The following is a 19,917-nucleotide window of genomic DNA, read 5'->3' on the forward strand; positions in this document are numbered from 1 at the left end:
CCAAAATCATGGTTTAAATCCACAGCAAATGACGCGGCCTTGAGTGCAGACCAAGCAGCCTTCGCTCCTCAGGTCAGGGCACAGGAGCATTCCCTGCCTTGACCCTCCTTGTGGGATAGATGGCGGTGGAATTGCGGTGGAATTGCGGTGGAATTGCGGTGGAATTGCGGTGGAATTGCGTTTCAGCTGTGCAGCAGGTCCCCAGAGCCAGGCGTGGAGGCCTGAGCTGTGCTGCAGTGTGACACCTCCTCCCTCGCCGCCCTTTGCCCAAAATGACCCGTTCTGAGCCGGGATGCAGACCCAAGCCACAGCCCTGAAGCCGTGCCCCGAGCTGCCCGTCGCAGCTGTGGACGGGTGTAAAACCAGCGGTTTTGGGTGTTCCAGCGAGCAGCAGGCGCGGCACGGAGGGCCAGGACAACAATCCTGTCCCCGTGTGAGACCCGGCACGGCTGGAGCGCGCTGGCCACCCAAAACTGAGCCTGGCGCCACGGCCTCTGCACGGGACGCTGCTTTTGCAAAAGGAGGGGAAGTGCAGTGTGGGGAGAGACCGCAGGCGTCGGCAGAGCCTGCCTGCTTCACACGGCATTGCTGAGAGAAGAACAGAGAGATCCGCCAGCGCCAGGCTCCTCACAGCGGCCTGCCGCTCCTCCCAGCATCCCAGGAAATCAAAGACCCCTCCCTCCGCATCTGAAGCACGTCTGGTGTTGTGGTAAATAGGTGTGAAACACTGATCAATATTGGTACAGTAATTAATATCTGGAAATAGTAAAACAGTTAAAAGAAGGAGGAGGGCGGCACCCTTTTTCCTGCAGATGTTCAGGACGGGAAGAAGCAAGAAATAATGATTACTAAAATTAACAGAAAGAACAGAAAGTTTGGTTGGATCCCAGGAAAACAGTAATTATGAGATTTATTGCTTTGATGCTAGAACATAATATTGGCTTGCGTGATATTAGCTTTGGCTGACATTATACCAGCTTGGTGCGCACGTGTAATCCAAAAGGTGAATCAAAGGACGCCGAGGAAGAGGAGAGGCCTTCCTCAGGGAACCCCAAAGAGTGGGGGACCACCTAAAAAGGGTGGAGCACGCGTGATGAAGGTGATGATGAGGGTGGAGATACAAGTGTGACGAATCGAAAATGGGAGGAGATGGTGATGACGTACAGCACAAAAAGGGGGATTTTGGGCTTGGCAAGTTTGTACGTGGGGTGACGGGGGTCCAAGGACCCTGCCCTCCGTACCCCACGCGGTTATTTTTGCTCATGCGCTATTATCAGAACCAAAATTATCCCTTATTTTAACCAAATTATATTGACAATATTTCAAGTGAGTAGAGTGGAGCACGGGTCTGCTGGAAAAGAGGCAACTGCAGCTCGTTCTCAAGCGCTGAAATGCACTAAATGGAAAGCACAGAAGTTTCACATAACCCCGCACTGAGTGTGCTCTGGCTCACTGCCGTGCCCAAAATCATGGTTTAAATCCACAGCAAATGACGCGGCCTTGAGTGCAGACCAAGCAGCCTTCGCTCCTCAGGTCAGGGCACAGGAGCATTCCCTGCCTTGACCCTCCTTGTGGGATAGATGGCGGTGGAATTGCGGTGGAATTGCGGTGGAATTGCGGTGGAATTGCGGTGGAATTGCGTTTCAGCTGTGCAGCAGGTCCCCAGAGCCAGGCGTGGAGGCCTGAGCTGTGCTGCAGTGTGACACCTCCTCCCTCGCCGCCCTTTGCCCAAAATGACCCGTTCTGAGCCGGGATGCAGACCCAAGCCACAGCCCTGAAGCCGTGCCCCGAGCTGCCCGTCGCAGCTGTGGACGGGTGTAAAACCAGCGGTTTTGGGTGTTCCAGCGAGCAGCAGGCGCGGCACGGAGGGCCAGGACAACAATCCTGTCCCCGTGTGAGACCCGGCACGGCTGGAGCGCGCTGGCCACCCAAAACTGAGCCTGGCGCCACGGCCTCTGCACGGGACGCTGCTTTTGCAAAAGGAGGGGAAGTGCAGTGTGGGGAGAGACCGCAGGCGTCGGCAGAGCCTGCCTGCTTCACACGGCATTGCTGAGAGAAGAACAGAGAGATCCGCCAGCGCCAGGCTCCTCACAGCGGCCTGCCGCTCCTCCCAGCATCCCAGGAAATCAAAGACCCCTCCCTCCGCATCTGAAGCACGTCTGGTGTTGTGGTAAATAGGTGTGAAACACTGATCAATATTGGTACAGTAATTAATATCTGGAAATAGTAAAACAGTTAAAAGAAGGAGGAGGGCGGCACCCTTTTTCCTGCAGATGTTCAGGACGGGAAGAAGCAAGAAATAATGATTACTAAAATTAACAGAAAGAACAGAAAGTTTGGTTGGATCCCAGGAAAACAGTAATTATGAGATTTATTGCTTTGATGCTAGAACATAATATTGGCTTGCGTGATATTAGCTTTGGCTGACATTATACCAGCTTGGTGCGCACGTGTAATCCAAAAGGTGAATCAAAGGACGCCGAGGAAGAGGAGAGGCCTTCCTCAGGGAACCCCAAAGAGTGGGGGACCACCTAAAAAGGGTGGAGCACGCGTGATGAAGGTGATGATGAGGGTGGAGATACAAGTGTGACGAATCGAAAATGGGAGGAGATGGTGATGACGTACAGCACAAAAAGGGGGATTTTGGGCTTGGCAAGTTTGTACGTGGGGTGACGGGGGTCCAAGGACCCTGCCCTCCGTACCCCACGCGGTTATTTTTGCTCATGCGCTATTATCAGAACCAAAATTATCCCTTATTTTAACCAAATTATATTGACAATATTTCAAGTGAGTTCAATTTCATATATATTTTAAGCTGCTTAATTAAAATTGCTGCTGCATTTAATTTCGTTCGGGTTTCTTTTACGGTGGGGTAACTGGGCAGACACAAGAGTGGCTCAGCTCTGATTTACTGCCAGCTCGGGAGAGCCGTGCAATTCACCGTGCTCCAGCGGCCACACACCAGCGCTCGGGATCTCCTCTGGTGGAGTGTAGCCATGATATTTTATTAAAAATCCTTTCCTAGGATTTTTCCCCTCCTGAGAGCTGAGGGCCACAGGAAAGAAATGTAAACAATAATTATTTGCTGCTGTGGAATGCCACAGGTTCATCTTCCCCTGGTTCATGTGCATTGTTGTCAATTGATGACCATCACAGCCACCTGAGGCTGTGAGCAGTCACAGGATTTTGTTATTCTATTCTATTCCTGTTCTTTGTAGCCTTCTAATCATCTTTTCTCTCTGTTCTTTTAGTATAGTTTTAATGCAGTATTTTAGTATAATATGTAAGACAATAAATCAGCTTTCTGAGAAATGGAGTCAAGCCTCGTGTCTGCACACAAGGGGTGTTCACCTCGACAGCTGAGATGACCCCGAGCTGTGTTAAAAGTCTCTTTTCCCCAACCCAGCTCAGAAGAAGGAGTCAGAAGTCTCCGGCTGTCGTTCTCAAGGTTGTTTATTATTTTTTTATCTAAAACATTTTCTGTCTGGCCCGCTGAGGTCTGTTCTGCAGGTCAGTCCGAGGCACACTGCCTGGTGTTGTCTCTTATAATATAAACTACGTATTTGATATTTACAGTTATGTCCCAGTGCCTATCCCCTGTGCTAGACAGTGACTTTCTACTCCACACCAATCCCAAAGTGCCACCATCTCCAAGCAGATGGAGGCTGGGAAGAAGAAGGGAGAAGGGCAGGACAACGCCCAAATCCCTCCATCTTGTCCCTCGACCCCCATAGTGAAATTCTTCAAAATTCCACCTTTCACCCTGTGACAACCACTGCTGTGCCCCTTACACTTCTGTGCCCTGTGATTCTTCACACAAGGTTGGTAATTTGCCCCACGGGTTGAGATCGAATTCCCAGGTGTCTCTGGCTTCCTGCCAGGGTCTCCGAGCCCCTGCCAGGATTTTGAGCCATCCAGAGGGATGTGCTGGGTTCCAAGAACCGGGAATGTCAGCCCTTCTCCTCCCGTCCCCGGCTTGGTGCAGCCCAGCCAGCGGAGCTCCGGCGCTGCCGCTGCACTCCGACCTGGCCCCGGCTGCCGGCGAAACCCAGGGCAGCCTCCTCAAGGATTGCTTCCTGCTGGAATCTGAAATGCAAGGAATTCTCAGGATTTTGGGTTTGTTAAAGTTTAGAACTTTTAGAATAAAGTTCAGGAATTTTTAGAATTTTTGGGTGAGTTAAAGTTTGGGATTAAACACAGGATTTGATTTGAGATTTTGGAAAAGGTTTCTAAACTTAAGCGTTAGAAGTGAGAATGCAGATTTATAGTTTAAAGCAAACACCCATTAAGCTAAATAAAGGAAAGTTTAGAGTTTTAAAATTCAAGATATAGAAAAAATAAAAGTAGTTATAAAAGTAATCAAGAAATTTAAAACACAGTGCTGTCAGTTTGTGTGTTATACTATAATTAACTAAAAAACCACACACTGTAGCACGAATCTGTAAGATAAAATATTTAAAGATTGACTTCTTGTTGACAGTGTTTCATTAGTTAATAAATCTTCAAAAGGTTTTGTAACTAGGAGTCTTGTGACCTTCTGAATTATACTACGAAGATGTGAGCTGAACTCAGCTTTCTTACTTATGTAAAAGATAAAAAAATAAACTGCATCATCAAAAACAATTCAAAAGTCTTGTCTCAATTAAAAATTCCTCACAGCTGCAGATCAGCAAATTCAGCTAAAATTTGGGAAACCCCAGCTTCCAGTTTGAGGTGGGGAGGACAGGAGACAGAAGCAGGGTGTGCGTGCCCCTCGACAGAAGGAATGAAGTCACTGCAGAAACTGAGCGTGTGCCGGTGGAATTCCCCCACAGCGGCATTTCTGCAGACACAAATACGCCTCTATCAGGATAATTTATCCTTGAGAATGCACTTGGAGGGACAGTTTAATGAAGAGGAGTTGCCGCCTGCCTAGAGACTTCCAGAGCGTGCTTCTCAAACCTTACTGGGTGTGAGAACGCAGTGCTGATGCTCCAGAGCTTAGAATGGATCCAGTTGTTAATGCCCTTCTGACAGGAGCCCTGAACTCTGTTTATTTATGAGAAAACTTCACAGAGATGCTGCCCCGAGGTTTTTGGGGCAGAGCAGCCGGGATGCCGCGCACAGAGCCCTCCTGCGGGGCTGGCAGAGATGCTGCCCCGAGGTTTTTGGGGCAGAGCAGCCGGGATGCCGGGCACAGAGCCCTCCTGCGGGGCTGGCAGAGATGCTGCCCCGAGGTTTTTGGGGCGGCGCAGCCGGGATGCCGCGCACAGAGCCCTCCTGCGGGGCTGGCAGAGATGCTGCCCCGAGGTTTTTGGGGCAGAGCAGCCGGGATGCCGGGCACAGAGCCCTCCTGCGGGGCTGGCAGAGATGCTGCCCCGAGGTTTTTGGGGCAGAGCAGCCGGGATGCCGCGCACAGAGCCCTCCTGCGGGTGCCTGGGGGCAGCTGGTGCAGGAGCCCCTCGCGGAGGCCGGAGCTGCCCGTGCCCTGGGAGGCTCGGTGCCCATCCTTGTGGGCTCCTCTGCCTGCACAGGAGCCACGGAGCCCCCTCAGCCCGCAGCTCCACAGGGCTGATCTGGCCACCAAAGGCTCTGCTGTCTGCTCCCTGCCCCACACGCAGCTCAGCTGCCACGCCACCGTTCTCACCTGGGACCCGCGGTGCTGCACCAGTTTCGTTGTTCTCTTGCACGGGGTGATTGGGAATTTGCACAGAATTGTTTTGTGTTGCACTGTATAGCTTATGTTACATCATGTGGTTTGTTATCCCTCTCCCCATCTCCTGGTCTTTCCCCCACCCACCCCAGTACCCCCGGGGGTCTCTGCCCTGGGTCACCCCTCCCCTCACACTCCTCACTGGTGTCCCACTGGCTGTGGACTCTCCCTCTGTCCCCATCCCAGGGTATAAAAGCTCCCTGCCATGAGGGAGCTCTCTCTTTCCTCCCCAGGGTTTGTCTGCCTGATGTGTGTCTTGGAATAAAGGACAACGTTTCCCACGTGGAGAGGAGCACTTCTCAATCTTTTACCTTCATCTATGAATTATCGTGTGGGCAAGGGTCTGTAGCTAGCCAGAGTGGACCCCAGCAGCCCAGGAAACTCGATTCTTCAGGGACCTTGTCATGAAGGCCTCAGTTTTCACTGGGCTCACGAAGTCCTGAGTTTTCACTGTTTCACTGGGATCTCTGTGGTCACAAAGTCCTCGTTTTTCACTGTTTAATTGGGATCTTGTCATGAAGCCCTCAGTTCTCACTGTTTCACTGGGATCTCATTAGGAAGTCCTCGGTTCTCACTGTTTCATTGAGATCTCTGTGGTCACAAAGTCCTCATTTTTCACTTTTTCATTGGGATTTCTGTGGTCACAAAGTTCTCATTTTTCACTTTTTCATTGGGATTTCTGTGGTCACAAATCCTGAGTTTTCACTTTTTAATCAGGATCTCAGGATCTCTAAAGTCCTTTGTTTTCACTTTTTCATTGGGATCTTGCTATGCAGTCCTTGGTTCTCACTGTTTCATTGGGATCTCATTAGGAAGTCCTTGGTTTTCCCTGTTTCATTGGGATCTCATTAGGAAGTCCTTGGTTTTCCCTGTTTCATTGGGATCTCATTAGGAAGTCCTTGGTTCTCACTGTTTCATTGGGATCTCATTAGGAAGTCCTTGGTTTTCCCTGTTTCATTGGGATCTCATTAGGGAGTCCTTGGTTCTCACTGTTTCATTGGGATCTCATTGGGAAATCCCTTGTTCTCACTGTTTCACTGGGATCTCATTAGGAAGTCCTTGGTTTTCCCTGTTTCATTGGGATCTCATTAGGAAGTCCTTGGTTTTCCCTGTTTCATTGGGATCTCATTAGGAAGTCCTTGGTTCTCACTGTTTCATTGGGATCTCATTAGGAAGTCCTTGGTTTTCCCTGTTTCATTGGGATCTCATTAGGAAGTCCCTTGTTCTCACTGTTTCATTGGGATCTCTGTGGTCGCAAAGTCCTCGTGTTTCAGTTTTTCACTGGGATCTCTGTGGTCACAAAGTCCTCGTGTTTCAGTTTTTCATTGGGATCTCGATGGTCATGAAGTCCTCGGCCAGCGTCACCTCCCGGTCCCCCATCACGGCCTCGGCCTCCCTCCTGAGCGTGCCGAGCTCCTCGTGGCCGCCGTGGGGCTCGCCGGGCCGGTACCGCTGGCTGAAGTGGGTCAGCACCAGCCTCGTGGCGCGGCAGCCGCGGGCGAACGCCGCGGCCGTGCCGGGGGTGCTGTGCCCGCGCTGGCGCGCCTTGTCCCGCTGGCTGTCCCCCAGCGTGGCCTCGTGCACCAGCAGGTCTGCGCCCCAGCAGAGCCGCGCGGCCCCCGGCCCCACGGGCCCCGCGCAGTCGCCCAGCACGCAGACCTTCCTGCCCGGAACCGGCGGCCCCAGCACGTCGCCGGGATGTATCCGCGCCCCGTTCTCCAGCACGATGACTTCGCCGCTCTTCACCTTCCCGTACAAGGGACCTGGCGGGACCCCTGGCAGGAAAAGGCAGAACAGCCCGTAAGTGATGCGCCAGTCATGTCATTGCATCAGTGCCAGCTCTGAAAAACGCCACCTGGGGTGTGCTGGACATACCGCTGACTCACCGGAAAAAAGCACAACCTCCGAGTAAAAATCGGTTGGTATTTCAGATTTTTCGTACAAATTAAGAGCTTGTAACCTGAGCAGGAAGTGTGTTTGAAGAAAATCATGGAATCCTAGAATGGCCTGGGTTGGAAGGCATCTCAAAGTTCATCCTGCTATGGGCAGGGACACCTTCCACTGTCCCAGGGTGCTCCAGCCTGGGCTTGGACACTTCCAGGGATGGGGCAGCCACAGGGAAACTGCTCAGGGAAACTATATCAAAAACCCCCAGTTATACTGCTCGTATTAAAGTCAAGAAAATAATGAAAATTCACTGGCCATATGTTTCTGAAAGCCACGCTGAGCTGTTTAGACTTTGGCACCTGAACTCGTCTGCTGTTCCCAGCATGACGGGGGTCTGTGGTATTCCCTGGCACCGGTGATATTCCCTGTTACACACCGGTTCAGAGTGCAGCTCGGAGGTCAGGTGCCAAAATGTCTTCGACAGAAAATGGAAAATTGAGTTAAAACAGGCTACGGAGAGAGACAGCAGCTTGGATTTGCTAGAACACATAGGAAGGTGGTCATAAAAGAAGTAAAAAGAGGAAAAATAAGTAAAAGTAGCTACCAAGCTCTTGCAGTGTCTGCACATTGAGCTTCCCAGGCCGGGGCTTCTCTTCCAGCACGAAGCCGAAGGAGGGCACGCGGTGGAAGAGGCGGAAGGCTCTCACAACCAGCTGCTCATCCTCCAGCAGCAAGTAGGAGTCTTCTTCTGGATCCAGGTGCAGAACTCTCCCTGGAGGCGCCTGGGCAAGCGCCTCGTCTCGGTCCAAGCCAGAGAAGTCCCTAAATTCTTCTGGGGGGCACTGGTCCCGCGTGGGGACCAGCTCGGTGACGGTGTAGGGCAGCAGGGGCTGGGAGTGGGAGAGCTCCAGGCTCCTCCAGAGGAAGCTCCGCAGCCCCAGGGGCCCGTAAATATCAATGGGTGCCTTGCTGCCATCAGGGCTCGTCTGGAGGCTGAGCGTGCACAGCAGCCCAGGAAGTCCAAAAATGTGGTCACCGTGAAGGTGAGTGATGAAAATCTTGGTAATTCTGGCTGTTGAATAGAACAGGAAAAGATAGGAAAGTGAACAATGTGACAGCTCAGAAATGACCGCTGTTTGGCAAGATGTTTGAAACAAGCGAGGAGGGAGGGAAATTAAAACCAGTGCTTAACAGACAAATCCCAAACCACAAGGTTATTTCTTTCCCCACCCCCTCCACACAAGGAAGATTTTGGCCTGATAGGCCAAGAAAAGGCTGCAGAGATGAAAGGTTTATCTCCTTCTAAGCCAGGCATTCTACAATGGTGACATCTGCCATGTGAAATGCAAGGAAGTGATGGGAAGCATTGGAGCTTCAGTCTTACAGGAAAACTGTAGACTAATGAGGAACACAGTGAGCAATTTGTGTTGCTCCTCCTTTTGACTCCAGCCCATGAAATGATCAAAATCAAGAGGAACCAAAACCAAACCAGCATGCAGTTTTGATTTCAGAGTTTTTTAAGAGGCAAGAACCCCACCATTGCTGACTGGTTTGTTTAAAACAAGAGAAAAAATTGCTCTGTAAATGTCTGGGCTTTCTTTGGTGCCTGGGCTGTCCTGCCCCAGCTGGGTCCTGCCCTCGCTGGGTCAGAAGAGCCCAGAACTCTCTCGCTGCAGACAATGTCCTTTAACCAGGCTGCCTCTGTCTCCTCTGCTGAACTCCCACTTCCACAGAGCCAGGCACCTGCTGGGGCTGTGCCACGGGAATGACAGAATCTCCGTTTCTTTTAAGATAAATTCAGTAAGCAATTTTATGGAAATTACTCCATCTACCTGTCATTAAATTCCCTGATATGTTTTGGAGGAGCAGTGGCTTGTATTTTTGTTTGTAACTGACAATTCATCTCCATTCTTTGGGGGAGAGAAGTCAGCTCTGGCCACTGAGGACTGTGGAAGCACAGTGACTGTGACAGCGAGGTGAGCTTTATTCCTGATTTATTTGCCAAAAGGTGAAAGTTACCCCCAATACATACAGCCTCGCTTGAAAAGAGACATTTACCCCCAGGAAGGCTCAGCGCAGGTTTGTCTAGAGCTACCTCCAGGCAAACAACAAACAAACCGTTCCTGTTTTCAGCTGCTCTGCGGGCGCGTTTGACATTGCCAAGCCCGGTGAATGAATTCAGATTGTCTGCGGGAGGCAGCTCAGTGCCGAGGGCTGCGGAGCAGGCTGGGCAGCCTCCCGAGCCCGTCCCTCCGCTCAGGAGAACGGCACAAACCTGCTCGCAGGTGGCTCTTCATGAGCTGTGTCTGCGTCCCCTCGCCGCAGTCGAAGAGCCAGCACTGCCCTTCCCTGCGCAGCACCAGCGCCGAGGCTCCGCGGCACGGCGACGGGAAAGCCGAGCCCGTGCCCAGGAAGGTGAGCTCCAGAGACATCCCGGGCAGCAGGCACCTGGAACACGGACCGGGGGTGTGCTGGGACACAGCAGGCACTGCTGGGACACAGAGCACAGAGCAGGCACTGCTGGGACACAGAGCTGGCACTGCTGGGACACAGAACACAGAGCTGGCACTGCTGGGACACAGAACACAGAGCTGGCACTTTGATGTATTTGTGCAGGGAAACCAACAAATACTGTCTGAAGTGAAGGCATCCTCCACAGTTCAGTGTGAGGGTAAAATTCCCTTTCCCTTCAAACATAAAAGCAAAACCTGCCTAGAGCAGGATTTGACTTTCAGACAACACATTCTTTACAAGCAGAGATTTCCTTCTTCTGTCACTGGAAGATTGCAAACACACAGCCCAAGCACTAGACCTGTGTGGATTCCCAAAGAAAACAGCCCCATCCAGCTGGAACAGCTCTAAGCTCTAGCCCCACCATTATTTATTTCCTCTGAGCTGTTTAAATGTTGGGTTTTCCTGCGTGAGCCTTCCCTCTAGGAGCTTTTCAGGATGAGTTTCATGGAACAGTCTCTGCTGACATTCAAACACCATTCCCGGATTCCAGGAGATGCAGAGGGGGAAGGGTCACTTCCCCCAGAGCACCTTCAGAGCCCACGAAAGCAGGGGTGACCCGAGAGCACAGGCCAGGCCAGGGAACACCTGTTTCCCCCAAACATCTGTGCCCCAGCTGTTGAGGTGTCTGTGACAGTGTCGGGATGAGGAGCCTGGCTGGTCTGCAGGGCTGGACAGCCTTGGGACAGCAGTGCCCACATGGCAACCCCCTGCTCTCTCACCGCATGGAGTGGGATTCCTCCAGCCCTAGTCTTCCCAGAATCTGCTCCTGCCTTCTTTTGAGAAGGATTTAAAATTCCAGGTGCCTTAACATCTTCAGAGAGCTTTCAAAATAATTTCTCAAGTTCAGTTGTTTTTAGATGAGTTTCCACAACCTTCCAGTTTTTCTCCCCTGGCAGGGTGGGCAGGCCCTGGCACAGGGTGCCCAGAGCAGCTGTGGCTGCCCCTGGATCCCTGGCAGTGCCCAAGGCCAGGCTGGATGGGGCTTGGAGCAATTTGGGACAGTGGAAAGTGTCCCTGCCCATGGCTGGGGGTGGAACAGGATGGGCTTTGAGATCCCTCTAACACAAAGCATTCCAGGATTCTGGAATTCCAAAAGAAAGCACTCTTCCCAGATGGGCCAGCAGGGTCCTCCCAGGCACGCCAAGGTGCAGCCCGACCTTGGGGGCTCAGGGGGAGTAGCCATGGTTCATGTCCATCTCAGACCAAATGCAGAAATAAACACTTTGCAAATATTTGCGTTTTCCTTTTCCTCTGTGCAAAATCATACAAGATCATACAAGAATTGAATGGTTTGGGTTGGAAGGAATCTTGAAAATACTTGTACTCCAGCCTCCCTGCCATGGGCAGGGACACCTTCCCCTGTCCCAGGCTGCTCCAAGCCCCGTCCAGCCTGGCCTTGGGCACTGCCAGGGATCCAGGGGCAGGTCGTTTACATTCCCTTCCAACTCAAACCATCCTCTGATTCCATGATTCTAGGAAAAGACCTTAAAGATCATCACATCCAACCATTTACAGAGCTCCTTGGCAAAGGGACTTTTCCCAGTCCTGAACAGATCAAGCATTTTTGGGTTTTGGTTTGTTTTTTTTTTTTTTTCAGAATAAAAACGATCAGGTACGACTTAGGCAAAGGGAATGCATTTTACTAAGAAAATAGAAGACTAGAACACACATTTCAATAGAGTTACAACGTTATAAAGTAGGAAGAAACCCCAACCACTTCACATTTGACATACAGTTTTAGTTTCAGCTGAGCAATGACCCTCCCAGGCACAGCCAACCCCGCACAGATCAGGCTGGAACTGTTCTCACAAGCGCCCCAGCAGGCTCACATTGATTTGCATAAGGTAGATATGTTTAATACAGAAATAAATGCAGGTTATTTTGCTGTTGTGTTGACAAGGCAGCCATCTTAAGTCCTAAGAGTGTTTTTATTCCATTAGGAAGGGTGTGGTTGACGAACGGATGAGCCGAAGCCGATGGCGCGTGGAGAGCTGAGCTCAGCCTGGCTGAGCCCCTCGTGTCTGGGGAGCACGACCAGGCAGCTCGGGCTGCTGCAGCACCAGCAGGGCACGGTGACAGAACCTGCCCGTCCAGCTGCAGCCGCGGTGCCCGGGTGAGCCCTGCCATCCCCACGGAGAACGGGAGGCGCGGGGAAGCCGTGCTGCATCGTCCCGGGCGCTCGCCCGGAGTCCCACGGGAGCGCACGGGGCAGGCAGGTCCACACGGAGTCGGTCAGATGTGCCTTCAGCAGCAGCAGCTGAACGGCTTTGCCCAAATTCAGCTGCCAAGCCAGTGCAGCAGAGCTTGGCTCTGGATTTGCTCCTCCCGTGTAACCAGCCGTGGCTGCAACGGAGCGGGGCAGCGCTCGGATCATCCCGCAAGCAGAAATGACGGTGGTTTATCCAGCTGGAAGCACTCGCAGTGAGACAGCCCCGGCTGTTCTCACACTGATCTGAGCCACAGACAGCTCTGTGGGACCAGAGAGGAGCTCAGCTCTGCGGGGCCACAGAGGAGCTCAGCTCTGAGGGGCCACAGAGGAGCTCAGCTCTGCGGGGCTGGCAGAGGAGCTCAGCTCTGCGGGGCCACAGAGGAGCTCAGCTCTGCGGGGCCACAGAGGAGCTCAGCTCTGCGGGGCCACAGAGGAGCTCAGCTCTGCGGGACCACAGAGGAGCTCAGCTCTGCGGGGCCACAGAGGAGCTCAGCTCTGCGGGGCCACAGAGGAGCTCAGCTCTGCCCCTCTGCAGCCAGCCCCGGCTGTTCTCACACTGATCTGAGCCACAGACAGCTCTGCGGGATGGCAGAGGAGCTCTGCCCCTCTGCAGCCAGCCCCAGCAAACAAAACCAGCCGGTACCTCCGGCGCCGGAGTCAGCTGAACTGAAACCTGGGTGGGAGCTGTACAATAGTGATCCCCACTCTCCCACAGGAACAGTCACCACGGAGGGCTGCTAAAGATTGAAACTAAAAGGTGTATCGTTCATCTTGGCAGGTACTACCAGAGGAGTGTGACAGAGTTACTTTATCCCCGTAAAACAGCGTGCTGGAAACAACAGTACAAGAGGAAGACACGCACCGACCACAGGAAACCTGTTACACACCACTCTGCAGGTAAAGTGTCACTTGGTTTGAAGCTTGGAAAAGGAACACAACAGATCAGGATGCATCACTGTCCACAAATGTAACCCAGAACTTGTGCCACGTGTCACACCGGGGGTTTAAAATGTATCAGACACAACATTTTAATTGTCTCCTACAGGTCAGGTTGGCAGAGGCTTCAGGAACACACAAACCTTTGCAACATCTTTAACAAAACCACAGGTATTTTAAAAAGAAAGGCTGTGCTTCATTAGATATCTTTACTCCCAAACACTCCTACAGGCTGCTGCCAAGAGGCTCAGTCCTGCTCCTGCTGATTTTAAGAAAGCAAGGATTGGACAAATCCTGGAAAAGACTGACCTCAGTGAAATTCCTGATCCTCCCAGAAGGGTTCTGCACACCCCAAGGAGACATGGAAGACAGTCTTTTATAAAACCATTTGGAGGGCAAGTCACGGGGGCTGTGTGACAAACTACTACACTGGTGGTCCTTTAGGTGATGTATTCTTTTAACTTACATTATGTAACATGACAAAATGCATCCTGGTGACACCTGTTTCCCTTTGCATACTGTCTAAGAGAATTTTCTGTACAGATAAAGACCAGTAAATATTTTGAATAAACCAGCAAACAGAAAAAATCATGTTATGTAGAATATGAAAAAGGAAACTGGTTCCTTAGTAGCCAGCAAGATTAGCAGTTGCAATTAGTTCAAGGATTAATTGTACCTGAAGGAAAACTGAACATGAATCTATGTATCTTAAAATCCTAAGTATGAAAAAAAAAATAATTCTGGAGAAGATGAAAGAGAGAGTGAAATGGACTCAGAACTGTGTGAGCTGACGGGTTACCTGTTGCACCCTGTCCACACTGCAAGCTGCAGAGGATCCTCAGAGCCCGGCCGACAGAGCCCGGGAGGCTGTGCCTGGCTCAGCTCCGGCTGGCAGGGGACAGAGCCAGCCACACCTCCAGCACAGTCCTCTCCTAGGGACTGCTTTTCCCTCACCTCTGCAGCGGGATTTCCAGAAGAATTGCTGTGCAGGAGCGCTAGAGCTCGGGGAAATCCCGCTGCCAGGACGGGGAAAACGCAGTCCGTGCGGGCAGCGGCCGGGAGAGCAGGGAGGCAGTGCCAGAAGGGCCAGGGCTGCTCAGAGCAGCTCCCGCACAGGAACGGCATCACTCCTGCCTGGAGCACGGCCCGGCCTCCCCCGAGCGCTGCCAAGGGCTGCGGACACCAGCTGAGATCCTTGGAAACAACACAATCAGACTGAAGGGGCGGGCACGGATCCTTGCCTCCCAAGGCAGAGCCAGCAGCGGCTGCCCTGCCTCTGTGGTCACTGTGGGACTGAGATCAGTGCGTTTTGGGTGCTTTTGTTACTCATCTAACTGGCTGCTGGCAGAAGGGAGGAAGCGTGTGTTCCCAGCACTCCGGAATCCAGTGATGCAGAACTCCACTGGCACAATACAACAGGCTTCAGATAGAGCTGGATTTTCAGAAGGCAAAAATAATTCATACATTGAATAAATAATTTCTCTTTCATTAAGATCACTAATTTAAATACGGTACAAACAAGGCATAGCAAAAATAGATGAAAAAAGCACTCTTTGTAAAAACACCCTATGTGTGTGTTGGTGTCTTTTGTACATTCACTTGCAAGTGCAAGCTCGTGCCCGTGTGCATGTCAGCACTCAGCAGTGAAGCACTTCGAGCCCCACCACACAACACTTTACCACAGCTTGAACACCACAGTTTTTTTCCCCACATCACTCTTTTCTGTGTTTATATAATCAGTCTTCTTTCCCCACACAGGCAGCACCTTCCCAAAGCTTACTGTTCTTTGTGTGAACACAATTTTAGAGCCAGAGATTAGGCTGTGGGCGCCTGAGGGGGCATTTAGACCATTTTCCCTGCTCTGTTCTGGCCTGTTCTGTGGAGACTGCATTTTCCTGTGTAATTGAGGGTAGGAGAGCAGTGCTTGCCATGGGTAAATCCTGAGCAAGCTCTGCTTTATCTCTTTGGATGATGTCTGCCAGTACAGCACTGCTGGCACATCCGTCTGTTTATTTACTCCCGCCCTTTTCCTGCCTTGCTGCAGCAAACTGGAGCAGCCTGGTGTCTTTATTTCTGTTCCTGGCAGGTGGCTGTTCTGGCTGCAGGGAGCACAGGCGGGGCAGCCACGGGCTGTGGCCACCTCTGGGTGTCCCTGCCTGTCCCCCTCTGGCCTGGCTCCAAGGCAGCTGGGGGAGTGTACACTGTGGCACCTGCAGCAAACGTGCAGCACTACCCCTGGCAAGGAAAAACTCACTGGGAGCTTCTGCTTTCACACCAGGACCTGACAAAGCAGGCCTGTAAGTGCAGCAAGTTGGAGTGATCAGGACGGGGCTTGCAGCACTGCATGCTGTGGGTCCAGCACCCACGCTGACCAGAGCACGGACTGAGACCTCAGGAAGCATTCAGCCAGACTCCTGTGGATAGCTGCCTGACAACATCCCTGCTGCAGCCCCAGCAGCTGCCCACGGCGTGCTGGTTCCAAGTGACTCCACTTCGGAGCTCTCGAGTCAGCAGTGTCATAAAACATCACACGTGAGTCTTTTTGTGAGAGCAAGGGAGAAAACAACCTGGCTTAGACAAGACAGAATCTTGAAAAAATTAAAAAAATTAGGTAAAGATCCTTTGGTACATCATTTCGCTGTCCATTGCTTAAAATCTCCTAGTAAAATCTCTAAAAAGATTTCCATAAATTACTTCAGGTCCTACCTCTACCCAATAAAATTTATTCTGTGACACTATGGCTTTGTTTTAAAAAGCTATTAAGTGATTAGTATTACTTTCAGGCTTCCCAAGGACAATTTGAACGAGCCCACATTTTTCCTGAGAACAGATTTCACGGAGTGATGAACACAAAGCTGCAAACTTTGCTGCAGACCCCACACGTGTACATCTCGCTGCTCCTCAAGGAAACAGCAGCCAACGCCACCAGGATGCCTGGACATGGGCATCTTTAAACATTAAACAAAACAGAAGGCCCATCACACTCTCCAAGTTGTCTTTAACTGCCCTTTTGTTTTTTCTACAACAAGTGTCTCCCCTTGATGTCACAGCTAATGCAGTGTGACAACACTAGGACAATTAGAAGACTGATTATTAAAGGCAGAAATAAATCATTCTGGAGATCAGCAGTGATGAGAGAGCTAGAGTTCATCATGAAACAGATGTAGCTAAAATATCATTAATGGAATTCTTCGGTGTGGTGCTGGCTCTAAGCTAGAAATGCAATGTTATTGTTTAAATTAATTTTGGAGGGCTCTCTCATCCCTGTGGCAGATGCCATCATCCGTACAGTTTATCAGGTACTTGGGAGAAACCAGGTGAAAAACCGGGGAGAAAAAACAAAAACCAGGCAACGAAAGGAGCGCAAATAAATTAGAGGAGTGACAGATCATGATTACAGTTGGTCTGAGGAGGGGATCCCTGCAGAGTAGAGGCGCTGCCCGAGGAGCGGGCGCGGGGCTGTCAGTGCACCTTGGACTCGGGCCAGTCGTACACGTCCGGCATGAAGGACTCGTACTCGTAGGTCCAGACCTTGGAGCGGATGTAGCGGCTCTTGTCGGCCGGCTCGGGGTAGTGGAAGGCCATGTTGTTGGCGTACAGGAACTCCATCACCTGCGGGGAGAGCGCCGCTCTGAGCCCGGGGCACGCGCAGCCAGGGAGCGCGGCCTCCTTCGGGACACAAAAGCTGGCTGGCAAGCAGAAGGGAGCAGAAAAGCTGCTGACAGACAAGGGGGGGTCCAGCCGAGTAAATGGTGCTTACAGCTTCTACCAATTAATTAGTAAAAAGATGCCTGCTTGCCTCGTGGGCAAAGCAGAGCTACCAGTCGAGGGATGCATGGGCAATGCAGAGCTGCCAAACAATGCATGGGGCAAAGCAGAGCTGCCAAACAATGCATGGCCAATGCAGAGCTGCCAAACAATGCATGGGCAATGCAGAGCTGCCAACCAAACAATGCATGGGCAAAGCAGAGCTGCCAACCAAACAATGCATGGGCAATGCAGAGCTGCCAAACAATGCATGGGCAATGCAGAGCTGCCAAACAATGCATGGGCAATGCAGAGCTGCCAAACAATGCATGGGCAAACCAGAGCTGGCAACCAAACAATGCATGGACAATGCAGAGCTGCCAACCAAACAATGCATGGGCAATGCAGAGCTGCCAAACAATGCATGGGCAATGCAGAGCTGCCAAACAATGCATGGGCAATGCAGAGCTGCCAACCAAACAATGCATGGCCAATGCAGAGCTGCCAACCAAACAATGCATGGACAATGCAGAGCTGCCAAACAATGCACGGGCAAAGCAGAGCTGCCAACCAAACAATGCATGGGCAATGCAGAGCTGCCAAACAATGCATGGGCAAAGCAGAGCTGCCAAACAATGCATGGACAAAGCAGAGCTGCCAAACAATGCATGGGCAATGCAGAGCTGCCAAACAATGCATATGCAATGCAGAGCTGCCAACCAAACAATGCATGGGCAATGCAGAGCTGCCAACCAATGCATGGGCAAAGCAGAGCTGCCAACCAAACAATGCATGGGCAGTGCAGAGCTGCCAAACAATGCATGGGCAATGCAGAGCTGCCAACCAAACAATGCATGGGCAAAGCAGAGCTGCCAAACAATGCACGGGCAAAGCAGAGCTGCCAGTCAAACAATGTATGACTGTGTAAACCAAGGTGAGATGTAAATATAAACAATGTTTAGAACCACAATAAATGGCTTTTGCTTAATTAATATTGAATCTGCAGAGTCCTTTGTCTTCTCAGCGCCTCAGTGTCTTTACATCCACCGCTGGGATCTCAAAACTGAATTTCAGGAATCAGAGGGGAGTAATTTTGGCCCATCATGGCTACCAAGCGGAAGCATCCAACAAAGGGAACATTTTTATACACTTCTCTTATTGCAGGCACAAAGAAATGGGTGTTTCCCAAGCACCTTGTATTCAAGGGTCACACTGTGCAACTCAGCAGGTTAATGTACACATAAACCACTTTTAGTGCAGTGCAATTCTATATTTCATACTCACCTTGACAGCAATATAAATAGAAACTTCCCTGATATTGGACAGTGGAGGATAAAGTCTTCCTTGTGCAAGCTCTTCATCTGTCAACTGTTCTGCCAATGCCTGAGTCAGAGAAACAAACACGTTTTATTTACTGCACCCCAAGTGTGACTAATAACGTGCCAGAGCACCTGAGAGAATCAAGCTGCAGTGCTCTTGGCACCAGAGTGCTCCCAAAGCACTGGAGTGAGGCACTCAGGATCTCAACATTTCAGTCTGAGGAACTGAGAATCACCACACTGACTGCAAGCATTTAGCAAAACGAGCTCTGATATTTTGGGAGATGAATCCCCCACAGCCACAGAAACCCCTGGGCACAGAGCCAGCTGCAGAACCCAGGGCAGGGCAGGGCAGGGCAGGGCACAGCCCTGCTGCCACAGCAATTCACACAGGGACACACTTGCTACTTGGTCACAACTGCCATGGAACCCGATTCTTGGCACAACTTCGTCGGCTCAAAACACTTTTTTTTTCCCCACTGTGGAGGGACACACCAACAGAAACCAAACAGGAAACCACTGTGCTTCACCAGGACTTGAGAGAAGTGCCCATCAAGTCATCCGTGTCGTGCCAGAAGCCACAGCCTGCCCTGCTCCCAGACTTACCTTGGCAGCCTCCAGGAAAACCTTATCACTGATGTGCCGGACGCTGCTGAGGATCACAGCCAGAGCCACGCCTAAAGGAAATCACTGCCAGTTAGGGCCACGTCTCTCTGAACGTGCAGCCTGCTGCCAGGAGCTGCCAGTCAGCTCCAGCGCTATCCCTGAAACCCTTCCCGCAGCTTTCTGCACACACTGACAGAGCCGGGGGATGGCTCGGGTTGAAGATCAGCATCCCAGCCCCGCCTCGGCAGGGACCTTCCACACTCACAGCACTGCCACCAGCGGTGCGGCCACTGGCACGGCAGGAGCCTTCTAGAAGGGTGTCCTGGGTTGACTATATGATGCTTTTATGCTGGAGCTTTGCAGCCTGGGGAGGGAAGGGGAAGGCACAGGAACATCCCCAGTGCTACTTTCCTACCCGCCTTGTGCAGATCCAACTTCAATAACTATTAACTCTGAGAGTTATTAACATAACTCCAACTGCATGTTAACATCAATTTTCTCCTTTCCTCCCCGAACAAGCAGCAGAACCATAACGCAGCAGCTCCCAAAGCCTTTAATAACAGCCTTCTGTTTTCTCAGGGACATCCAGCTGGGTTTGCTCACTGTGGATGCATGTGCCCCACATCCAGCCTGAGCTGTCATCCAGCCACTCATTTCTCCAAGCTCTCAAATGCTGGCATCACCTCGGCATGCTCCATCACTAACTGCCTCGTGCAGCAAGGGAGCCCAGGGAAAGGTGCAGGCAGCCCAGTCTTAGAGATTAAAGGGTGATTAAAGTTTCATTTATTACCTGGAAAGATGTAAGCGTTGTTTCCTTGGCCCGGTTTGAAGGTTCTTCCATCCTTCAGAGTGACCAGCTCGAAGGGGCTGCCGCTGGCAAACAGGCACCGGCCCTGGCGGGAGGAAAGGAGGAAGGGTCGGTGTGGCAGCTGGGCAGGGACAGAGCCTGGAGCTGCCACCGGAGCCAGGGGCCACCAGGGGACAGGGGACACTGATCACCCTGCCGT

At 51.6% G+C, this 19,917-nt stretch overlaps 2 protein-coding genes across 3 annotated transcripts in view; both read right to left on the minus strand.

Moving 5' to 3' along the window:
* Positions 1-3,466: 3,466 nt before the first annotated feature.
* ELAC1 (elaC ribonuclease Z 1) lies at positions 3,467-10,049 on the minus strand. 2 transcript variants are annotated; one of them, XR_005955763.1, is made up of 4 exons: positions 9,855-10,049; positions 8,184-8,651; positions 6,004-7,467; positions 3,467-4,086 (listed from the first exon to the last, which is right to left on the minus strand). XR_005955763.1 is itself a non-coding variant. In XM_041475269.1 (3 exons), the coding sequence occupies exons 1-3, from the start codon at positions 10,009-10,011 to the stop codon at positions 7,007-7,009; spliced, it is 1,086 nt and encodes a 361-aa protein (XP_041331203.1). In that variant the 5' UTR covers positions 10,012-10,049; the 3' UTR covers positions 5,976-7,006. The 2 variants fall into 2 exon arrangements, 1 of the variants encoding a protein (XP_041331203.1); XM_041475269.1 differs by lacking the exon at positions 3,467-4,086 and having other exon boundaries at positions 5,976-7,467.
* A 1,663-nt stretch (positions 10,050-11,712) lies between these two features.
* The window catches only part of ME2 (malic enzyme 2), a 37,506-nt gene continuing 29,301 nt past the window's right edge, over positions 11,713-19,917 (minus strand). Inside the window, exons 13-16 of the mRNA XM_041475268.1 lie at positions 19,701-19,803; positions 18,911-18,981; positions 18,270-18,368; positions 11,713-16,850 (exon numbers count right to left, since the gene is read on the minus strand). Coding sequence (XP_041331202.1) covers positions 16,701-16,850; positions 18,270-18,368; positions 18,911-18,981; positions 19,701-19,803 — 423 coding nt within the window. The 3' untranslated portion in view covers positions 11,713-16,700. The remainder of the gene's footprint in view (positions 16,851-18,269; positions 18,369-18,910; positions 18,982-19,700; positions 19,804-19,917) is intronic.

The sequence above is a fragment of the Pyrgilauda ruficollis genome, unplaced genomic scaffold (genome assembly GCF_017590135.1).
Source record: "Pyrgilauda ruficollis isolate IOZ18807 unplaced genomic scaffold, ASM1759013v1 scaffold347, whole genome shotgun sequence".
Lineage (NCBI taxonomy): Eukaryota > Metazoa > Chordata > Aves > Passeriformes > Passeridae > Pyrgilauda > Pyrgilauda ruficollis.